We start from the raw sequence: 24,007 nt of genomic DNA on the forward strand, positions 1-24,007 counted from the left end.
AAAATTACTAGGGATAAGATTCTTTTAAGTGGTAGAAAATGCCCTTTTATCAATCTGGTATAAAATCGCAAATTGTTGGATTGTTCAATGATGCTTCAGACCACAGTATCTGTTGTGTGGTCTGTATCAAAATAAGAAGCCTTGGGTTACCTCCTTCTACACATAGATTGTCGCACATGTCGTAGATTTTCTCTGCTTCATAAATAATAAACCCAAAAACTAGGATGGGTACTTCTCATTGTATTTTATACTGGTGAACTGGAAACTAAATCAACTTTTTTACACCGAGCGAGGTGGCGCAGTGGTTAGCACACTGGACTCGCATTCGGGAGGACGACGGTTCAATCCCGTCTCCGGCCATCCTGATTTAGGTTTTCCGTGATTCCCCTAAAATCGTTTCAGGCAAATGCCGGGATGGTTCCTTTGAAAGGGCACGGCCGATTTCCTTCCCAATCCTTCTCTAACCCGAGCTTGCGCTCCGTCTCTAATGACCTCGTTGTCGACGGGACGTTAAACACTAACCACCACCACCACCACCACCACCACCACCAACTTTTTTACCTTCACCAACATATCTGTGGCAGCCGTTTTAAATGTTTTGGAGTCTTTTCGATTTAAGATTTGTAATGTAATTTGTTTTGGCTGCTATATGTGTTGTCAAGTGATCATGAAGAATATCTAGTAGATGGGGGGAAACACCTTCCATAGAATTCATAACGGTCTAAAATGTCCACTCGCTGATAAAGGCCCAGCCAACATATATTACACAGCTGAATAGTCTATGAGGCCAACCGGTTTTTGTTACTGTAATAGCTATACTAATGACACAATTGTGTGCATATTTACTTATAATTAGAATACCCATTTCTGAAGAAAACAGGTACTGGATGTGAGCGAGTGAAAACGCTTGAGCCAAAAAGGAACAAATTTTGGTTGCTAAACATTGGTAATTATTTAACAGGAAAATCAGAAAGGAAAGGTAAGCACACACCCTGCAAATGAATAGAGATACAACTATACTACGAAATTTTCTGTCATTCCGGTCGTGTAGTTCTGTTAGTAATGACTGAAAGTAAGTCTTTCTCCCAGTAACCAAACACGCTAACTTTTCTGGCAGTTATTATTTATTTTATATAATTCAGTTACATGTAACACGTATAAAAATGATAACATAAATGCAGAACATACAATGATACAGTTTCATGAGCAAATGGAATAATTAAAATAGCAGAGGATAATACAGAACAACCGACTGACATAGAAAGGCCAGAAAGCCTCTGTAAAGAGCTCTCTCGTGATGCCTCTACTCAGAAAGCTGTTCTTTGCTGCTTATGAAGATGTGTGCAACGTGGAAAGACGTGTTGTGCGTGCGATAGACAGTAAAATCTCAGTGCAAGGCGTCATCACAGACTCGGCTAGCTAATAATCACAACCTGTCTTTTAAAGTGAATTCTGTGAATGTAACGCCTCACAAGGCAGATGCTTTAGACATACACCAGCTGGTAAGGGTAGCAATCTGCAGAGATCAGTTATATGAGGCACTTCAATGCTTATCAAATCAAAACCGGCAGTTCGCTCTCCACAGATCTCAAAGCATTACTAGCGCGCAAATACTATATTTTGATTAAACTATTGTTCTACTGATTATAGACAACGCAATATTCTTCTGAACAACTGACGTTGAGGTGAGCTTAGGTAGGCAACACTGTTACTTAACATTCATCGGTGTGTTCGATCATTATAGCTTATGCTTTGGCAATATCAGGCATGCGCCACTTTTTACCCTCAATTATTTTTGTATTTACACCTGTATGGGTCATTAAAGCAAGAACAGTAATTCACAAGTGCAAATGAGCATCTGTAATGACTACTTCTTGGTGGTTCAACGGCGCATTAATTAGATAAAACACTTCCCACTGACGTTTAGATCCCAATGTTGAATCTCCTCATTGACCAGGTAACGGCGATGGAGCTGTTATACTCACTGCTTCAGTGGATAATCGCACGCTATTGTGTTTATGGACTTGTTTTTTAAGGGTCCGTTCTATTTGCTATCACAGTTTATTTTTCGTTATTTCAATTCTAAACCTGGTATTAGTGCGCCTTCACTTTCTTTAGTCCTTAAACATTCCTATGTCTTAGGACTCTGTAGTAGCTATATGAAGCAACTTGTACGTTTTTGCGACCTGTAAACGATTCATCAGGTCTGTGCCAGGACTCTTGTTTGTACAGTATCTATTCCTAATTTACGGTGAAAGACATCTGAATCGGAGGTGACAACTTAAGCATTGGCAGTGATATTTTAATAGTACATTAGCGGTCTTCCCTGTGGATGCCATAGACAGTCGCCAGCTAAGGTTCTTTTATTTTACGCGATTTGGATTCCACAACATATGTGTTACTTAACAGAGAAATACCAGTTCTTGATATGGTAACGAAGAAACGAGTAACGCGCCGAAAGCTGTGTAAGTATTTGCGCTATCTTTCGGTAGATATACTACTGTGACTTAAATGGTACTGGCTTCTGTAACTGGTCTCCATGCAGATGTTTCCCGAAAACTTATTAAGGAAAACATATCAGAAGTAAATGTGCGATAAAGCCGAGAAAATTCTAACTTCGGATCCAATATGTCACGGGAAAGTGTTGCATCGTTTTATGACGCTGCATACGGTACGTAATTAGGAATTGCTAGTGATTACGGAACACTGCAACCACTCGTTGTTACACAGAATCAACTGATGCTCTCGAACCAATTGCGCGAAAGGCATATTCCGTTTTGGGTATTTCCCTTATCGGTTGCTTTCGGTAGTGAAAGTGGAATGTCACGGACAGAATCCGGTTTTGTCACCGCAGACAACTTTCCACTACCGGAGTGTATATAGAGCGAGCAACACGTGAAAGTTGTCACGCACAGTCTGAAGAGAGTTTTCCGGCAGGGGGCTTTCGTTATGCGTAGGAACTCCCAAGATGGGCTGGGCATCCAATAGGAAGTGGCTGTCTTATAGTGCGACCGGAAAGGGACTATCAGTGATAATTACAACTTGTATAGCAAATTCAAGCGATGAGTGGCACAGCTACTGAACATTGCCTTTGCATTAGACCGCATTTTCGTTAGGATGACGCAGGAAGAATTAAGTTACCTCTTTACAGTTGTCTACAGGTGCAGTTCGTCAAATTCGTGTTCTAAGTATATCCTGAACATAGTACTCATGGTTGCCTATTACAGATTACGTATTATAAATTTTTGAAAATATTTTTTTTCTAGGCGGTGAGAAAGTCCATTGCGCGCTCGTCCACGCGTAGAGAGCTCGGTGGCGGCCGTGTTGTGGCGGCGGCTGCTCAGTCGATGGTGAGCTTCCGGAAGGAGCCGTCGACGCCGAAGAGGTCGTCGTGCGTCTTGGGCCGGCCGGGGCGCTTCGACTCGTCGGCGATCATCTTCTCCTGCTCCTTGAACCACGGAGTGTACGACTCCATCTTCTTCACCCAGGCCTCTGCGGGCAGAAGAAAGACACACAGTGGCATAGATCAGTGTCCTCTCTACGTTACGAACCTGAAGACAATTAAGATCGATTCACATTGACAGAACGGAGAAATGGTTCAAATGGTTCTGAGCACTATGGGACATCTAAGGTCATCAGTCCCCTAGAAATAAGAACTACTTAAACCTGACCTAAGAACATCACACACATCCATGCCCGAGGCAGGATTCGAACCTGAATGGTAGCGGTCACGCGGTTCCACACTGTGGCGCCTAGAACCGCTCGGCCACAGCGACCGGCTGACAGAACGGAGAGGAAAGCGAAAAAATTTCACAATACATTTGAAGTGGCAGCTTTTATCGACGGAATGGGACGAGACGTCATCGGCACTGTTTCTCGAGATGGAAGTTCTTACGTTGATGTTCGTGGGAAACAGTGATGTCGCCTCTAACATACCAAGTAATCCAATTTACGGTGGATTTCTGTCGAAATGGACAAATGGGATATCAAAGCGACCATCTTGATATCTAGGTTAAAAAAAAAACTGAAAGGAAATAATCTAGGTTCTTGGAATTACTCAGGGTAATTGAGAAATAATTAATGATATCAGAGAAAACTGGAATATTTCATTAACGGCTACTAATAACTATTAAAAGACGTGTACGACTTAGATATTACGCGCATATAATTACATTCATGAAAAAATTGCGGAATTCTCTTATTTCTGTTGCAAAAATAAGATAAATATGAAATTGCAGCGTAAATGGCTACTTCTCTGCTTTCTCTTGGTCTATACACTTTTAATAACGGGGTGTACATAAAGTCCGGGAACACTTTCAATGTTTTATTGCAGAAGAAACAAACATTGTACACATAACATACATATGTCATTTTGAAGAGAAACCCTGAAACCTTTTTTTTTTTTTCATATATTCCCCCTCAGCGTAGTTTGGTAATTTGCCGCTAGTCAGAGCTAGTTGCAAAACATGGCGAGTTCAGGTGCGGAGCGAGCTTTCCGTGTGTTGGAGTTTGACAAAAACAAGTGTGCTACAGCTGTTCAATGGATGTTTAGAACCAAGTACGGTAAAAAGCCACCAACAAGAAAGGCCATTTTCTACTGGCACAACAAATTTGTTACGACGAATTGCTTGTGCCCGGCAAAGAGAAGCAGACGTTACAGTGTGAGTGAAGTGAACGTGGAGCGCGTACGAGAGACCTTCATAAGTAGTCTAGAGAAATCGGTGCGTCGTGCATCCTGTGAACTCAAAATGTTTGTAAAAAAAACTTTCAGAGTTTCTCTTCAAAATGCAATATGTATTACATCTGTACAATGTTTAGTTCTTGTGCAATAAATAATTGAAAGTGTTCCAGGACTTTATGTACGCCCTATAATAACATAAGGCGCGTAAGAAAGAACTATACAACTTTGGAATGATATAGAAATTTATTTAGTTCAGTGTGACTGCCATTTGTGATGCGACGAACATCTCACCGGTATTCAATTTTATCCCATACTCGTTGCAGCAAATCGGGCGTAACTTGTGCAACGGCAGCGTAGATTCTATTTTTCAGGACGGCTGGTAGGGGAGAAACTTACACACAGGCTTTAATGAAACTCCAAAGAATGAAATCCAGTGGAGACAAGTCTAGGAAGCGAGGTGGCCAAGCGACTGGCCCTTCACGGCCAGTCCACTGATCTGGGAAGCGATTATCGAGCAAACCTTGAACTTCCGTCAGAAAATGGAGTGGTGCACTGTCTTGCCGGTAGTAAAGCACGCCATATAAGTCATCGTCATCGATCTGTAGAATCAAAAAATGTTTTCAAGTATATCCATATACACATCGAAATAAGTGTCCAAGGAATAGAAAAGCAACTGGAATCACTCAACAGAGGAAAGTCCACTGGACCTGACGGGATACCAATTCGATTCTACACAGAGTACGCGAAAGAACTTGCCCCCCTTCTAACAGCCGTGTACCGCAAGTCTCTAGAGGAACGGAAGGTTCCAAATGATTGTAAAAGAGCACAGGTAGTCCCAGTCTTCAAGAAGGGTCGTCGAGCAGATGCGCAAAACTATAGACCTATATCTCTGACGTCGATCTGTTGTAGAGTTTTAGAACATGTTTTTTGCTCGAGTATCATGTCGTTTTTGGAAACCCAGAATCTACTATGTAGGAATCAACATGGATTCCGGAAACAGCGATCTTGTAAGACCCAACTCGCTTTATTTGTTCATGAGACCCAGAAAATATTAGATACAGGCTCCCAGGTAGATGCTATTTTCCTTGACTTCCGGAAGGCGTTCGATACAGTTCCGCACTGTCGCCTGATAAACAAAGTAAGAGCCTACGGAATATCAGACCAGCTGTGTGGCTGGATTGAAGAGTTTTTAGCAAACAGAACACAGCATGTTGTTATCAATGGAGAGACGTCTACAGATGTTAAAGTAACCTCTGGAGTGCCACAGGGGAGTGTTATGGGACCATTGCTTTTCAAAATATGTATAAATGACCTAGTAGATAGTGTCAGAAGTTACATGCGGCTTTTCGCGGATGATGCTGTAGTATACAGAGAAGTTGCAGCATTAGAAAATTGTAGCGAAATGCAGGAAGATCTGCAGCGGATAGGCACTTGGTGCAGGGAGTGGCAACTGACTCTTAACATAGACAAATGTAATGTATTGCGAATACATAGAAAGAAGGATCCTTTATTGTATGATTATATGATAGCGGCACAAACACTGGAAGCAGTTACTTCTGTAAAATATCTGGGAGTATGCGTGCGGAACGATTTGAAGTGGAATGATCATATAAAATTAATTGTTGGTAAGGCGGGTGCCAGGTTGAGATTCATTGGGAGAGTCCTTAGAAAATGTAGTCCATCAACAAAGGAGGTGGCTTACAAAACACTCGTTCCATCTATACTTGAGTATTGCTCATCAGTGTATGATCCGTACCAGGTCGGGTTGACAGAGGAGATAGAGAAGATCCAAAGAAAAGAGGCGCGTTTCGTCACAGGGTTATGTAGTAAGCGTGATAGCGTTACGGAGATGTTTAACAAACTCAAGTGGCAGACTCTGCAAGAGAGGCGCTCTGCATCGCGGTGTAGCTTGCTCGCCAGGTTTCGAGAGGGTGCGTTTCTGGATGAGGTATCGAATATATTGCTTCCCCCTACTTATACCTCCCGAGGAGATCACGAGTGTAAAATTAGAGAGATCAGAGCGCGCACGGAGGCTTTCAGACAGTCGTTCTTCCCGCGAACCATACGCGACTGGAACAGGAAAGGGAGGTAATGACAGTGGCACGTAAAGTGCCCTCCGCCACACACCGTTGGGTGGCTTGCGGAGTATAAATATAGATGTAGATGTAGATGTACACAAGACCAGAGACAGTTTTCTCCACGAAGAAGAAAGGGTCGTATACATTCAATTTGCTAAGGGCTGTCACGAACATGTTCCAGGGTTGCATGTGGATTTTCGCTTACCCGTATTCTGCAGTTGTGGGTTTTCACCATGGCACTGATATGAAATGTTGGCTCATCGCTGAAGATTATTCTGTTCAGGAATGTCTCGTCACCCTCTGTCCGTTCCAACATTCCCCCACAGAATTCCCTTAGACCAACCCTATCTGCATTACTAATGTGATGTGCCATCGCGAAAGAGTCTTTTGTCGAATGCCAGTCTCACGAGACCCACAACGCGTTGATTTCTGTGAACTAGGGGAAAGCTCTCCCTAACCTGTTCGACATAATTATCAGCACGCGAGCAACCTGGTGATTTATCTTGTCGCAGTGAGCTAATCGTCTCAACAAAGTTATTGTGCTAAGGGTAAATTGTAGGCTTGCGTGGAGATATGTAGCACATTCGGTGCGAAATTTACCTCGAAGAGTTGCTGCAGAGTTAGTTTCATGAAACCAAAACACACAGCGAGCGCACTTCGCACCAGTCAAAGTAGTCATTTTTAACTGTGGACTATGCTGGCGCCCCTGGTATCGGAATGGAGTACTGATGCATGTTTGAATAAAGCTTGAAGATTTTTGCCACAAAATGACATCGACCGACACTGTAAAAAAGAAAACAGATCACAGAAACATTTGACGCACCTCTTTTCCTGTTCATAATTTGGAACATCAAAGGCACATGGAATATTTCTCTAATCTACGAGCGCTGTCCAGAAAGTAAGCTCCTATCGGCCGCGAAATGGAAACCACTGCGAAAATCCGGTAAAGCTTTGCACAGATGTTTTGGGCAGTGTCTCTAGTATGCTCGTCGATCATGTCGCGTCGCTCTTTTCAGTTTTGAGTGAACAGTGAGCACTTAAAGATGCGTAGGGAATAGCGTCTCCTGCCATGTTTGAGGGCCTGGTTAGAGATTTCGCCTGTGGCATGCAGCCCACATGACGCAACTGTGGAGCAGTTCCTTCTGCATGCCAATTCTCGGCCGCACACTGCAGGGGCAATGAAGACGCTCCTGCAACGTTTGCAATGAAAAGTGTTTGATCACCCACAATACAGCCCGTAATTGGCTCCCCCTGAGTCTCATCTCTGATCACAAAAACCGCTGGCTATGAAGACAAAATTTTTCAACAGACAACGAGCTGCAGACCAGTGCAGATAACTGGCCGTAAGCACAGGTGGCTGCTTTCTATGACAAGGATATTCGAAAGTTGATACAACACTGTGACAAAACTCGAAGTTTGAGGGGCGACTATGTAGAGAAGTAGGTGGAAGGTGTATCTAACTGTTGCAAATAAAACGTGTTTGGTTTTCACAGTGGTTTCCATTTCGCGATCGATCGGAACTTACTTTCTGGACAACCCTCGTATATTATTTTTTACTTTTAGACAAATTGTATGACAGAACATATGAACGTCTCTTCCTTAAAAAATAATGTTTTCTTTGTCTTCATTTTATCGTCACCTTTCTTTTCGTAATAGATGCTGAAAGTCCCATGACGAATTTGACTTTTTTCTAGGGGTTTTTCGACAAAAGAGGACAGATACCTCAAAGCGAGAAATGATTCACATTTTCAATAAATACACAAAGAAGAATCCTACACTGCGACTTAAAATCATGTACTGGCGAATCAGTTTTTAATTAATAACATGGACTTTGCTGAGGTGTGCCGGATTTATTATTGTATCAATACAGATAGCCGTACTGTGGAAGCAGACACAGCGGAGGAATGTCTGTGGAGAGGCCAGACAAACGCGCGGTTACTGAACAGCAGCCTTTTCAATATTTGTAGGGCAAGAGTCTGTATGATTAACTGATTTAGCAGTGTAACATTTAGCCAATGTGACTGGATATGTTGGTAATGTGAACTCCCGAAAGAAAGCCGTAGCTTTTCCCGACGTCATGCAATTCTGCTGTACGGCTTCATGATGATGACGTCCTCTTGCGTAAAATATTCCGCAGGTAAAACGGTCAGCCCACAAGTATCTCTGGTCGAGGCCACACAGAAGGATGCCATCATTAAGATATAGAGGCTTTTTAAATGTGATTTTGGAGAAGAATGTTAAGAATTAGATGGGTAGATCGAATAACTAATGAAGAAGTACTGAATCAAATTCAGCAAAAATAAATCGATGGCATAATGTGACTAAAACAAGGAATCGGTTGACAGGACACATCGTGAGGCGTCAAGCAATCGCCGTTTTGGTAGTGGAGGGAGTATAGAGAGTAAAAATTGCAAAGGGAAACAAAGGCTCGAATACAATAATGAGGTTCGAATGAATGTAGCTTTCAGTAGTAATTGCGAGATGAGGAAACACGCACATGATAGCCTGACGTGGATCAAGCGATGTTCATACTGAAGACTGCAACAACAAAAACAACAATAACAATGACGATAGCAAACTTTTCTTGACAATGAAGAAGTCAGCTCTATTGAAGGAGAAACTTACTGTTGTTTTTGACGTTATTTAGTACATAGGAGGAAAATAAAAACAAAAGAGAAGGTTAAAAATGTCGTATTGCCTTATGTGTTTGTATATGTCTAAGTATGTTTTCTCTAGCAAGTGAATATAGATTTTCTGAACTGTTTTTACGACACTTTTCCTATCGTTTCACTTCTCAGCGGCTTACCATACAAACTTTATAGTCTATGGAGCTTTCTGTAGCCATTAATAAATTTCAGCATTGCTAATTACTTATTTCTCCAATATTATTCGGACATCTTGTGTCGAGAATGGCATCTCAGAACCTCAGTTTCACCGTTCGACTGAAGTGACGTTGGGTTGGCGTTCCGTCTGGTGTGAACACACCACGATTAGACGCTGAATTAAACGTGCGTTCTGTTCTGTCCCATTCACGTTCTGTGAGAATCGGCTTTTCATCGGTCATAGAAGGATCACAGAGAAATTCGGAAAATGCGAAATACACAAACGACAGTGTTTTTGATAACGAGTGCAAAAACAGTGGGAACAAAAACAAAAATGGTTCAAATCGCGCTGAGCACTATGGGACTTAACATCTGTGGTCATCAGTCCCCTAGAACTTAGAACTACTTAAACCTAGCTAACCTAAGGACAGCACAAACATCCATGCCCGAGGCAGGATTCGAACCTGCGACCGTAGCTGTCGCGCGGTTCCAGACTGTAGCGCCTAGAACTGCTCGGCCACTCCGGCCGGCTTGGAAACAAAAGGAGAACAACTTACGTCAAAAGATCCAAGCCATCACTTAAATATATTACCATGCACCAGTGATTCTCAGTCTGTGGGGCATGCCCCGCTAGGTGGCGTGATAACACTAAATGGAGGGCACGAGTTCACAGGAAAGAAAAAAATATGAATTAAAAAATTGATTAATTTACTGAAAGGAAAGCAAAGCAAAACACATTCTGACATAATAAAAAATTAAAATTCACAATTACACTGATATAATGCACTTATAAATAAGACTGCGTTAGTGTTGCACAATGCTATTAATAAGTAATCTTTCAATACTAAACTGAAAACAAGTATAATAATTACTAGAGAATCCCTTGGACCTGGATTGCAGGGCAAAATTTTTCGACTAATGTTAACAGTAGACACTCTGAGTTCTTTTCCTATGTTTAGCTGAGATCTATATATTGTCTTCAAAGCAGTCAATGCCAAAAATCCGGTTTCGCGAACGTGGATGTTGACAATGCTAATAGTACACGAAATGCTCGTATTCGGTGCAGAAATCTCATCATCAAGCCTTGACGAAATTCGAATATCGGTTCCTTATTGCATTGTCTTTTGATTTCATCAAATGCCATGAAGTCTATAAAGATTTCTCCTTCGGCAGTTGAGAGACCTTGGGGGATAATTTGGGGCGGAAAAAAAGAGGATGGTGGTGGGAGGATGGCGATGAAAATTATTCAATAAAATTGGGTCGCAAATACTGAGAGATTGAGGAACGCTAGCTTACATGGCTCAGAGAATACAGAAACAAACGGATCATTACAACAACGAATACATAATGAAGCAAAATTGGACCAAAGAAGTAAGGTTGACGGACATTTTTATATGTATTTTACAAATCTCATAGAATATTTGTTTCCAATGTGTTTCTATTGGCTCCTTCTGCGACCGATTAGAGATCGACTCACATAGAACGAAAAAGGAACGGAACACAACGGAAGGTGGCTACTGAGCGGGTGGTACACGAACAGACATCCAGATCTTTCCATGTGGAACTTGGATTACACAGGCGATAATTTTGATGATACCGATACTGTACGCGATGGTTTCTTTCTACGGGATCGCGGAGGATTCAGGACTCACCTCGTAGACGAATGCAGCTTGGAAAAAAACTGATAAAAACTAACGAGCAAGGGAGTGGGCATCTAACCGAGCAAAATTTTTTAAACATCCGTGTCATAAAACAACAGCTAACCCTCGACGAGCATACGGAAGTTCGTTCGATAAGCGAACGTGATTGGGTGGATCTGGCAGTGCGGTTTTCTCCGACTAAGCTGATATACTTGTCAGATCATTCATGCTCGCTATACATTACCAAAAATTCTAGTATGTGGTCTTTAGAATCCATTATTAATAACATTGCCCCTTACAGTATCACATATAAACTATTTTACTGTAATTCTGCTCCTCTTATTGTTGCTCGTTTTATAATCTACCTTCACACTGTAAACATCATGGAAAATTCGCGAATGATCACCTGTGGATGGGAACTGAACGTTTTCCCACCTTTCACTTATCAGCCGAAACCGTTATCTTTAACTAATTTAATTACTAACTGCTTTCTTTAGCATAACAAGTATTAGCCGGCGTAGGCTGGATTAAATGAACACATTTCGCGCGCTCGTTATTGGTTGGCTGTCGTTTTGTGGCTCTAGCTACTCCGACGGTTAATTTGCGATTTATGACTATTTTGAAACTTCTGTTCGTTTCGACGTTCGACGTTCCCTGTCGTGCTCTTGCCTTCTTGTTTGGTTCTTTTTCTGCACCCGCTATTTTAAATAGCAAAACAATTCCGAACACTGTGTGAAAAGATATATCTTCCGACCTACTTTCTACATATAATTGCCTTGGTAGTCCTCCTCGTGATCTAAATCTGTAGTCACTGAGAAGAGATTAACAGAAATGCCATTCACTTATTGTGCGCTTGATAGTCACATCATTAATAGAGCAACCCATAACTGTGAATGTCATGTTGTTGTTTGTGATAATTAGCTATGCATTACACATGGTTAACCAAAGCGACACACATCCACCCCAACGTTTCAAATATTTTTCATTCTCTGAAACTGCATTTTCATGTTTAGTACCATGTAATGTATCTTATAAGTCACAACTGTTTTGTGGTTTTTCTTTACTTTTAGTGAAAAGCAGTACTCACGGTGGATGACATCAATGGGTCCTGCGTCTCCACCGTACTCTGCAGGCAGCATCTCCTTGGGCACGTAGTTGTACAGCGTATCCAGCGAAGTGTGCACGAAGATCTGCCAACACACCACACAACATTAGCCAACAGGAACCTCCCAACAGCCTTATTTCCAAACACGACGCCAATAAATACACTGACATTCAAATCGTACATTCACTGATGAGCCAAAGCATTATGATCATCAGCATAATAGCTTGTTTCTCCGTCTTTGGAACGAAATTCTCCTTGTCCCATGTTAGACAAAAAGTAGGCACAGCAGAACATTATACGCACTATCTCCTCTGCTGATATCTTCTTGCTCATTTAGACATTTTGGCTTACAAATTTCACCAGAACAAAAACAAAACAAATGAAAAACTATCCTTAGACCCCTATAGGATTCTAAAATATAGACGCGTTAGGCCCTTTTGATTCCGACACACAGTGAAATTTATTTAATAATCACAAATTTCGACTTAGAGAAATTATAGAGGAACTTTAAAAAGAATAACTGCTTCGACGTTACCAAAAGGGGATCCACAACTAATAGTGGAGTGCTAATCCAATTTACGTCTTTCTGTGCATTGTGCTGTCAACCACCTGGGAACAAAATTGTTTGTGTGACTCTGACTACTAATGGGACAACGCATATAGCTAGATTTGTGGTCGTTATCTACGCATTTCGACAGTGGTTTTGTTAGAGTTCATCGAAAAATCAATCAAAACCCTCTTGCTCAAGTACACAGTGACTACGAGTTAGAAGTCCTATGATAGTTACTCAAAACGAATTCCGTTTAGTCTTGCAAGAAAGATAAGCTGACACTGATAGAAAAGATGAAGAAACATTACATTAGATTCAATCAAAAATACATTTGAGCGTATGGTTAATAAATAATAAATAATCCCAGTGAGAAGCCTTTCGTAAATTGTTGCTGTTGATAAATTTCATCAGACAAACAGCAAGTCAGTCGAAGTTATATACGTTTATCTAGAATACTAAATATAGACAAAGTACATGGAATGAATGCTTAAAATTTAACTAAAATTTATGTTTCTTGCAAATTATAACAATATTTAATGACGTACCGTAGTGAACGAAACTATTGAGTAAGAAAATTTAAATCTTCAGTAAAATCTGCTTATTATGCCACAAGTACAAAGTGCGTGGATACTGAAATATCATCCGTTCGATGAAAAATGTGGGATCATTTAATGATGAATTGCTAATGTTATTTAGTATTAGTTTTCTAAAATGATGGAACCATGAATCACATGAATAGCCGTACTCTACATAAGTAACCAAGAAACAAAAGAGTTACATTATCTTGAGTATTTCTTCAACAATATGATGCCTGTTGCAGGATTGGGAAAGATACGCAAGTTACTCTTTCGTTTTCGCCATATTCACCACCTCTCTTACTAAACAACTCTCCTGTTCTTGAACACATTACTTTAAATTATGACTGTAGCTTCTGCGAATACTGGTTTGGTGATTTGGGTGATTCGGTTGATGTCTGCTTTGACTGAAGTATCTTACTTTCCGTCACGTTACTGTTATCGTAAGTTTCACCAACTGTTAAGTACAACCTCCTGAATCCTGGAATACAAAATGAGCAAAACACATAATTCAGAATGAGTTCGCAGAATAGACGACGACGCTGGTGAAAACAGTTTTCCATTGTTCTGCGTGAACTCACGATCTCCTCGGTTTTAGCGAGACGGAAGGGATGGGACTGGTTGTTCAGACGTATTGTGACAAGGTGTAGCCTGTCACTGCGTCCCGTATTAATAGCAGACCCTCTCCGAGTCCTCTGCTATTCGCAGCACTCCGTAATTACAGCAGAGTACCACTACAGTAGCACGCTGCGTTGCTTAATGTGGGGGTCTGTGACAGCAGCGACCTGAGAAACAAGAAAGCGGCTCGTGTGTGCTGTGTCTGAAACAGTGTATACACGGCAGTATAGTCGCTGTCCTCTGTTGATTGTATTTCGCAAAAAGATAAGATAAGTACAAAAATACAGAAAAAACCTTTTCCTGCGCTCTTTCAGTGGTTATTTATTATATTTTCCATACGCGATCTAGGTCTCGAGTTATTATTCCTTTGTCTAACATTACTGGCAAAGATGCTGTAATAGTTGTTAGAAACGTAAATAAACAAGAATCATTTTGAATAGCTGCTAAATGAACAATCAGATGTCAGTTACTCTCTTGTTGCCAATATTGCCAAAATGGACAGCAAGAAAAAGGGTGATTGAGCGCCTCATCTTTGTTCACCTATGTCCCATTAATGTTTACAAGTTGTTGTACATGTCGAATATTATATTTGTTCGTCACATCTGTTGCAAAATATTGCACAGAGGTTGTGGATGTTGCTTGGTAATGACTATGATGTCGAAATTGGCCTACAGCAAATAAACTGGGAATTTTACGCCCCATGACACACGACGTTTCTTTTGAAAATGTCCTGCCGGGTTTGAAGCCGATTGCTATTGACAAGACGTGACCCTCGTCTGCATTCGCTATCAGTTAGCAAAATGGCTGCCAGTGGCACATCGTTCTTCGCAAATACGTTTGACGGTCCGTGTTGATACACTAACGAAAACAGCAACTCCATTCACGTTGAGGTCATCGGTATGTCCAAACATGATAACTCCTTCCTACCTCTCTGTTGCGTCTGCACGTGGATCCATCTAACCTCTCCGTTTGCAAACAACCTATTGGCACGTACATCCTCTGCCATGACTTAGCAGTAGTTGCCAAAATGTGCCTACGGGTTGGACAGTGGGTGGAGTCGTGACAGAAAACGAGAACGAACCACAGGTAAACTGCAAGGTGAGGTAACTGCGGTGATCTCTACACTATGTGGATGGAGAACTCGATGCTTGGAGTATAAAACTCTCGCCTGCCAAAAGATATCTGTCGTCTGGATAAATAAACATATCAGTGTTGTGTAACACTAAAGGCCTCCGGTTGTTGATGTACAGGATAGAGGTACTGATCCGCAAGGGAGTACAGGGTGGCGCAGACCCGACTGGCAAAGTCCTACCTTGAACATTGGCCATGTGCATTAGCTTGTATTGGGTGACAGAGAGGCGAAGGGTGAAGGAAAGAACGCCATTTCATACGCCAGTAGTAACTGAGGCGTTGGAGCGTACTACATCGTGTTACCTCAGTTCGTCGCCATTTCCGCTTAGCTGAACTGTTTTGAAGACAGTGTTCAATGCGAAGTATGGAGCTCCGAGAGCAGAGAGTGAGGGAAGGAAATGTAGTCCTCAACGCTTGGTGCCCCTGCAGTCTCGCAGTTTAGGAGTGAGTTGACGAAGTTTATAATGAATGCTTAGGAAATCAACGTTCATCGTTACAAACTGCAAATTGTTCATAAACGTGATTCCAGACCCAAGGAAGTAAGAGTCACTTTTTGCACTGCCATAATCAATCTAGTAACCGAAAAACCCTGCTTCCTTGTATTATTCGTTCATATCCACCGAAGCCAGTGTCCATATTTGGGGTCTTGTCAAGAAATCGAACACGCGGTACTGGTCTTCCGTGAATCGTAAAGAGTTGCTTGAAAAGCCGTTGCACTCTCTCAAAATGACAGTTGGTGTAGATTCGGTGCACTGGGACTGTAGGCCCATATTTTTTTTCAAGAATAAGATGGAAACATAGCGTCTGTTACTTCGGAACGTAATGTCTCTATGTTGGAAAACTTTGTTCACTCTAGCTTACTTCGGCTTGACACTGATCGGAAGACACTTTACTTTCAGCAAGATGGTGTAACAGCCCACACTGCGCGCAACAACATGGCCGTTATTCGAGAAATGTTTGCAAGCGTTATCACTCTCGTTTCGGAGACACCGTTTACCTCTTCGGTCACCCGATGTTACTGTCCAAAATTTTACAATGGGGTTTCTTGAAAGAGCGTTTCAAACAAGCAATTGCTGATGAGGTTGAGGCAATTCTCGATACCCATGGAGGCACATGTACGATAACTTCCAGAAGAGCTTACAACAGTTCAATGATTTAAATGGAGGCCATTTTTCTGATGCAATTTTCAAGAAATAATTTCAGAGCAATGGATAATAAACGGCATATTTCAGAGTATTTATAAACCATTTCGTCTTGTTTTCTATACCATTTCATAATCTACGATCATTTTAAATGTTCAGCTCGGCGCCACCCTGTATTTAATGCACTAGCATGACAATATATTACTCTGATTTTTAATTTCTGTTCTAGGTTTTATTTTAAAACGGAACCAGTTTTGTTATCCTGTCTAGTGTAACCGTGTGATAGTTGCTGTTCCATAGAACACTATTAATTTTGATCGGGAAGAAATGAAAATGTAACACTGGAAGAACTAGCTACTTACCCTGTTCCTAATCTTCTCCTTTAGGAAGGGCTTGGCGAAATTGATGATGGTGTCCACCAGCGGGTGTACGTTAATCACGTGTACTTCCTTCAGCTTCACTGGGTATGCTTCCTGAAAGCAAGAAAAAGAAATCAGTAACATTAAGGGAAGTGTAAGGGAAGGTACGTTGAAACGGACATTCTACTTGCTTTCAGTCACGAATCCACCTCATTGCAAACTTAGAGAACTCTCAATGAAGCTACAGTCATTAATTTTGTTCCAAGCGCAGTACGAAATTGGAAAAGCAAATCCGTAAATTTTTGTTTGATTGCAGACTTCAGTATTATTGAGGTGTTGCACAAGTGTTGGATGAAGCACCTTCTAATTACCACATCTGTCATTAGAGTCTCGAGATCGAATTGGGAAACATATGAGATGTCGAGCGAAAAAAAGTACGAGATGAAACTTTAATGTGATCCAGGATAAGTTAGTAATGCATGGTTTCGAGTCTCCGTACAACAACTTATTTTAACTTGTTGCCAGTTTTCATCACGGAATATATGTCCCCAATGAGTAGAAAATTGTCTTGTTGACATACCCTTCTCTCTCTTCTCAGTGAAATAAAGTTACCTCGTGCATTTGGTCTACGGTAACTTACAATGCGTAAAATAGGACTTTCACTCACAAGTAAACAGTATGCACATCTTTTTCTTATTAGCCAGCCATTCGCTCTGCGTTGAGGAAATAGCAGAAGACTGAATTATCTCGAATTCACGTATTGGGCGTGGTGACCTATGGTCGTGAAAATGGCAACTGAAGTTTTCGCTGACTGATGTGATGAGAGATGACTCGGTTTGAACAAGTGGAACATCTCAGATCCAACGTTATTTATCGAAGACGAATTAGAATGTACATCGAAGGAATTACGAATGTGTTGATCCTGTTTAATGATGTTATCCATGCTCTCTTTCAATGCGTAAATGATGGTAATTGTTATACCTGAGCCAAGGTAGCCCCTGAGCGCCGGCAACCCATATTACACGACAGAGGATGAGGTTGTCTATGCCCAAGGCGTACTAAACGCGCCATGGTAAACACCGGCTATTTACATACAGTACATGATAATGGAAACAGACATTCCGAGCACATCTTCCTGCAGGGGGAGCTCGAGCCACGGCCTGCAGGAAGTATCACTATGCCAAAACCTGATTGGCTGAAGACAGCTATATAGGGGCTAGAACCAGCCCCGAAGTTCAGTTCCCACCGGATGCCGACCGCGTGTACTGCGACCGTTGAAGATTACGTCTTCGTCTCGGAATTGGACTGTTACTAGAGTGTGAGTGTGTTACCACGAACCTTTGTGGAAAATTAGAAGAGAACTTTTGTTTGCCTCAATTTGGAGACTTTTACTGGCATCGTTATTGTTACCTTTCGTTTGTATGTTCAGTCATCAACCTTGTGAACCTACATCAATAAAAGTTGTGTTTGTGAAAAATTGCGAATTGTCAGTTACAACAGTAATACGTCGCACATATCTGAAGATGTTATAAATACACACATAACTGTTAATCACTACTTATGGCCACCTGACAGTCACCCACACTCAACAGCGACATTTAACACAAGGACATCACACTTCGCAAAGGAGCGGTCCCACTGTGCGCGAAGAAAGAAAAACCTCTCCAGTTAGGAGGCTGAACATACCCCTCGGTGACTCACAGCCATCATTGCCATGCGGGTAAAGCAGACAGCAGATTTAGGCCATTTGAAATCCGCGGATCAATAACTTCAGTTGGAGCTAAGTAACGAATAAAGCATTGCTAATAGAAACTTGCCTCGAAATGCAGTGCTTGGGCGTCTACATTCATGCCTACCATTCATGTCGATAGCGATCTGTCTCAAAATGGACCCTGTGGACGCAAGTTGACGATTGTTCGTAATATACACTTTGAAAAATAGAAAAAAAAGACGCACCACGAAGGAATTATCTGAATGGCACGAAAATCGGTAGATGTGATCCAAACGCACACACAAAAAATGATTTCAGTGTCAGAAAAATTTGATGATTTATTCAAGAGTATGAGCGTCACAAATTGAGCAAGTCAGTAAAGCTTCTGACCCTTATTCGGCTTGGTCTTGATTGAAACAGGTGTTGGATGTCCTCCTGAGGGACGTCCAGGCAAATTCTGTCCAACTGGAGAGTTAGATTGTCAAATTCTCGAAATAGTTGGAATGCCCTGCTCATTATGCTCCAAAATTTTTCAAATCGATACAGATCTGGTGACTTGCCAAGTCGAGGCAGGGTTTGACAAGCGCGAAGACAACAGAGGAAATTCCCATCGTGTACGAGTGAGCATCATCTTGCTGAAAAGTAAGCCCAGGATAGCTTGCTATGGAGGGCAACAAAACTGGGCTTAGAAAATCGTCAACAAGCCGCTATGCTGAAAGGATTCTGTGGATGACAACCAAAGAGGACCTGCTATGAAAAGAAAAGTTTGTCACCACAGACCATCACCACTGTATGTCAGGCCGTATGACGGTCGATAGTCAGGTTGGTATCGTACCACTGTCCGGGGCGTCTCTAGACACGTCTTAGGGCTGGAAACTCAGTGACTAGAGTAGATGATAAGTCCAGCTTCGAACTGGCCAGAGAAGAAATATCTTCGGACGACTCAGACAGAGGTGGGATACCAAGCTGACTGTCGTTCGTCACGTGGCTAGCAGCCAGGAGCGATGGTCTGGGGTGTCATTTCTTTTCATTACAGGATCCCTCAGAGCATCCTTGCAACACAGCGGTATGTCGACGATATTCTACGCCTCGTCTTTCTGCCATTTATGGAAAGCCATGAGAGACTCTATTGCTTGTCTTCGTTTCTTGCCAAACCGCACTGTAGCGACCAAGGTCGCCATATCTCTCCCCATTTGAGACTGTTTGGAGCATAATGGGCAGAGCCCCCAACGATCCTGGGATTCTGTCGACCTAACGGGCCAACTGTATAGAATTTCGCACGACATTCGTGAGGAGAACATCTAACGACACTTTCAATCAATACCAAGCCGAATAACTGCTTGCATAACGGCCAGACGTGAACCAATACGTTATTGACTTGCTGAGTTTGTGACACTCTTCCTCTTGCATAAATTATACAAATTTTCTGGAATGGTAATCATTAGTTTGTCTGCCCATGTAGGCCAAACCTATCGATTTTCCTCCCGTTCGGATAGTACCATCGAGGTGCATTCCTGGTGGAGCGTGAATCATACTCGTACCTGGACGCAGACGAGGAACTTCTTGACCATGGAGGGGGTGAACTTGGCGAAGTAGGCGGGTGTGGCGACCGACGCGTCGAGCACGTAGACGTCGCCCGCGACGCCTGTCTGCTCCTCGAGCAAGCGGATGTCGCCCACCATGAAGATGAGCTTCATGCCGTCCGCCACCAGCGGGCCCTGGTAGTCCTTGGTTTTGCCGTTCATCACGATCACGCGGCGGCCGTTCGGCGTCAGGCCAGGCAGCGGCGGGAAAGCTCTGCAACCAAAACAACATCCGTGCTAAACGCTTGAAGACACGGAGGATTCAATGTCTGTGTCACATTATTATCACGAGTGCCTGGTAAACACCTGCAAAGCATCACAAACTGTTTGCAGATGACGATGCCGTTTACTGTCTAGCAAAGTCATCAGAAACTCAAAACATATTGCAAAATATTTTACACCAGATATCTGGCTCATGCGAAATGTGGCCATGGACTCTGAACGATAAAGCATGTGAGCTCCTCCAAGTGAGTGTCAAAACTATTTCATCAAATTTAGTTTTGACTATAAACGTTGACCATAAACAAAACATTAAGGAAAGGCAAACCTACATTTCTAGCATTTGTAGACTTAGAGAAAGCTTTTGACAATGTTGACTGGAATACTCTCTTTCAAATTCTAATGGTGGCAGGGATAAAATACAGGGAGCGAAAGGCTATTTACAATTTGTACAGAAACCAGATGGCAGTTATAAGAGTCGAGGGACATGAAAGGGAAGCAGTGATTGGGAAGGGAGTGAGACAGGGTTGCAGCGTGTCCCCGATGTTATTCAATCTGTATATTGAGCAAGCAGTAAAGGAAACAAAAGAAAAATTCGGAGTAGGTATTAAAGTCCATGGGGAAGAAATGAAAACGTTGAGGTTCGTCGATGACATTGTAATTCTGTCAGAGACAGCAAAGGACTTGGAAGAGCTGTTGACCGGAATGGACAGTGTTTTGAAAGGAGGATATTATATGAACATCAACAAAAGCAAAACGAAGATAATGGAATGTAGTCGAATTAAGTCGGGTGATGCTGAGGAAATTAGATTAGGAAATGAGACACTTAAAGTAGTAAAGGAGTTTTGCTATTTGAGGAGCAAAGTAACTGATGATGGTCGAAGTGGAGAGGATATAAAATGTAGACTGGCAATGGCAAGAAGAAGAGAAATTTGTTAACATCGAGTATAGATTTAAATGTCAGGAAGTCGATTCTGAAATTATTTGTATGGAGTGTAGCCATGTATGGAAGTGAAACATGGACGATAAATAGTTTGGACAAGAAGAGAATAGAAGATTTCGAAATATGGTGCTACAGAAGAATGCTGAAGATTAGATGGGTAGATCACGTAACTAATGAGGAGGTATTGAATAGAATTGGGGAGAAGAGGAGTTTGTGGCACAACTTGACAAGAAGAAGGGACCAGTTGGTAGGACATGTTCTGAGGCATCAAGGAATCACAAATTTAGCATTTGAGGGTAGCGTGGAGGGTAAAAATCGTAGAGGGAGACCAAGAGATGAATACACCAAGCAGGTTCAAAAGGTTGTTGGTTGCAGTAAGTACTGGGAGATGAAGAAGCTTGCACAGGATAGAGTAGCTTGGAGAGCTGCATCAAACCAGTCTCAGGACTGAAGACAACAACAACAACATAAACAATACAAATTTAAATGTTTTTGGTTCAGCTTAGGGATTACAATAACGAACAACTTAAATTGGAATCATCACATAGAAAATGTTGTTGGGAAGGTGAACAAAAAATTTCTTTTCATTAGCAAAACACTTAGAAAATGCAATACATCTGCTGAAGATATTGCCTTCACTACGCCTGTCGGTCGTCTTGTGGAGTAGTGCTATGTGGTATGGGACACTTACCAGATAAGACTGACGGACAACATCGAAACAATTCAGAGAATGGCAGCTCATTTTGCATTTGGACGAAATATGGGACAGAGTGTCACATATATGCTAAGTATGTTACGTGTCAATCATTAAAACAAGGAAACTTTCCGTTTCGGCGAGGTCTTTTAGCATTACTCGAAATGTCTAAATAATTTGCTGTCTCCCACTAACATAGAGAAAAATAATAACCAAGATAAAACATGAGAAAACGGGGAAAGATTTCGGCGTTCATTCTTTTCCCGCGTGCTATGCGAGAGTGGAACGGTAGAGACGTAGTCTGAAAGTGATTCTGTGAAACCGTTGCCGAATAGTAAAGCATGAATTGCGAAGTTACCGGGTACATGTAGAAAAAGGATGGTGAGATAAATATTCAAATCGTGTGTGTCGCATCTTACATATAAACTACGAGTGATTACATCCTCGGCTCTCTCAAGTAAACGAGTGGTCCAGAAATAATCTTTCGTAATCTTTCACTCTGTACAGGAGTGAGTTACGGTTCGAAACTTTTTCGCAGATTAAAGGTCGAATGACAGTGGAGGCCAACGGAATGGATCAGAAGTAAACGTGACCGTCAAATGGTGGTGTATTCACAAAAAACGCAACGTCACTTTGCGTAGCGCAGCAAAAAAATCTGGTAGTCCGGTTATTGTACGTCTACCATCTGTGATACAAAAAGTCAGAATATAGTATCAGAATTAAGAAACTACCAATGATAGGGTTTTTTTATGCCCGAGGCAAAATTTACAACCGGTGTTGTTGACAGTTGACATAGGTTGTATGGTAAATTTTCACGCTACAGAGAAATCAGCAAACAAGAAATGTGACGTCCAAATATTTCAAAGCATCAGCATTTATTCACTCGATAAAATATATACGAAGGCCATTAAAAAAAGCTTGTAAACAGAAACTAGTATCTTTATTTCAGAAATATTGCCCAGCACTGTAGGGCTATTTGTCCCACTGTGGCACAAGGCGGTGAATGGCCAAGAAAAAAGTGTAGATATAAATGAGACTTTATAAAAACTGGGAATATTTGTCAAATAGGAACATCCGCGATCCTTATACAGATTCCATACAAAATTATCTTAATTTTCTCCAGTCTGCAGACCGCTGCAGCAAATTAGACAGTTTTTAGGACAAGAGTCACGTAAACAGCCAAAAAAAAAAAAAAATTACTCTGTCGAAACAAACACGCGTAACAGAAGTTCGTAGTTAGTAACGTGCCGATTAAAACTGCAAGTCAACGGCAGTAACAGAGTAACTCCAAGGGATGAAAAGAGACATTGCTAGGGAAATTAATTTTTGAAACAAAAATCTGCAACATAAATCTTTCCACATTCAGTCTACAACCTGTTCCTACACTAGTGTCTATTTCCAGACTGAATCAGAGCATAGTTATATCTTTCAAATGAGGGACCGTACGCGGTAGAATTCGTAGAGGGCCGGCCGGAGTGGCCGTGCGGTTCTGGGCGCTACAGTCTGGAGCCGAGCGACCGCTACGGTCGCAGGTTCGAATCCCGCCTCGGGCATGGATGTGTGTGATGTCCTTAGGTTAGTTAGGTTTAATTAGTTCTAAGTTCTAGGCGACTGATGACCTCAGCAGTTGAGTCGCATAGTGCTCAGAGCCAATTCGTAGAGGAACAATTCGGCTTGGTGTTCGTTATCACGAAGAGAAACTTGTACAGACTACCATTCCGTTTTTCAGCAAAGTGTCAGTGCGACGTGAGAGGATGTGTAAACAATGACAGTAGCTTATGTGTAAGCAGCTGTTACGAAAGAGATAGTAAAGACTTGGAGTCAGCTGTGCTGGAGATCGGAAAGTGTATGGCGTACGCTAGACCAAGGAAACCTGTGTACTACACGAAAAGTGAAAACGTACGGTAGTAGTCTTCGATTACAGCTTTAATAACCAAAATTAGCCTGAAAAACAAGTGCCACCAGCCACTTGCGGAGATACGTTAGTATTTGTCGTCAGTCTACTAAAGAGACTGTCTAAGAAATACTTGCGAGCCTTATACTGGATTACTGCTCAAACGTGTGGGCTGCATAGGTCGGACTAATGAAGAAATCTGCCTTATAGGACGAATGACTTTGCAAACAGTCACCGGGATATTTTCGACGCGTAACGAATG

The 24,007-nt window shown here is 41.9% G+C and overlaps 1 protein-coding gene across 2 annotated transcripts in view; it reads right to left on the minus strand.

Moving 5' to 3' along the window:
* Positions 1–2,074: 2,074 nt before the first annotated feature.
* Positions 2,075–24,007, minus strand: part of LOC124544625 (alpha-tocopherol transfer protein-like) — a 131,011-nt gene continuing 109,078 nt past the window's right edge. For both annotated transcript variants that reach the window (XM_047123226.1, XM_047123225.1), the window contains exons 4-7: positions 19,954–20,209; positions 16,705–16,815; positions 12,309–12,411; positions 2,075–3,492 (exon numbers count right to left, since the gene is read on the minus strand). In XM_047123226.1, coding sequence (XP_046979182.1) covers positions 3,341–3,492; positions 12,309–12,411; positions 16,705–16,815; positions 19,954–20,209 — 622 coding nt within the window. In that variant the 3' untranslated portion in view covers positions 2,075–3,340. The remainder of the gene's footprint in view (positions 3,493–12,308; positions 12,412–16,704; positions 16,816–19,953; positions 20,210–24,007) is intronic.

Source organism: Schistocerca americana, chromosome 8 (genome assembly GCF_021461395.2).
Source record: "Schistocerca americana isolate TAMUIC-IGC-003095 chromosome 8, iqSchAmer2.1, whole genome shotgun sequence".
In the NCBI taxonomy this organism is placed as follows: Eukaryota; Metazoa; Arthropoda; class Insecta; order Orthoptera; family Acrididae; genus Schistocerca; species Schistocerca americana.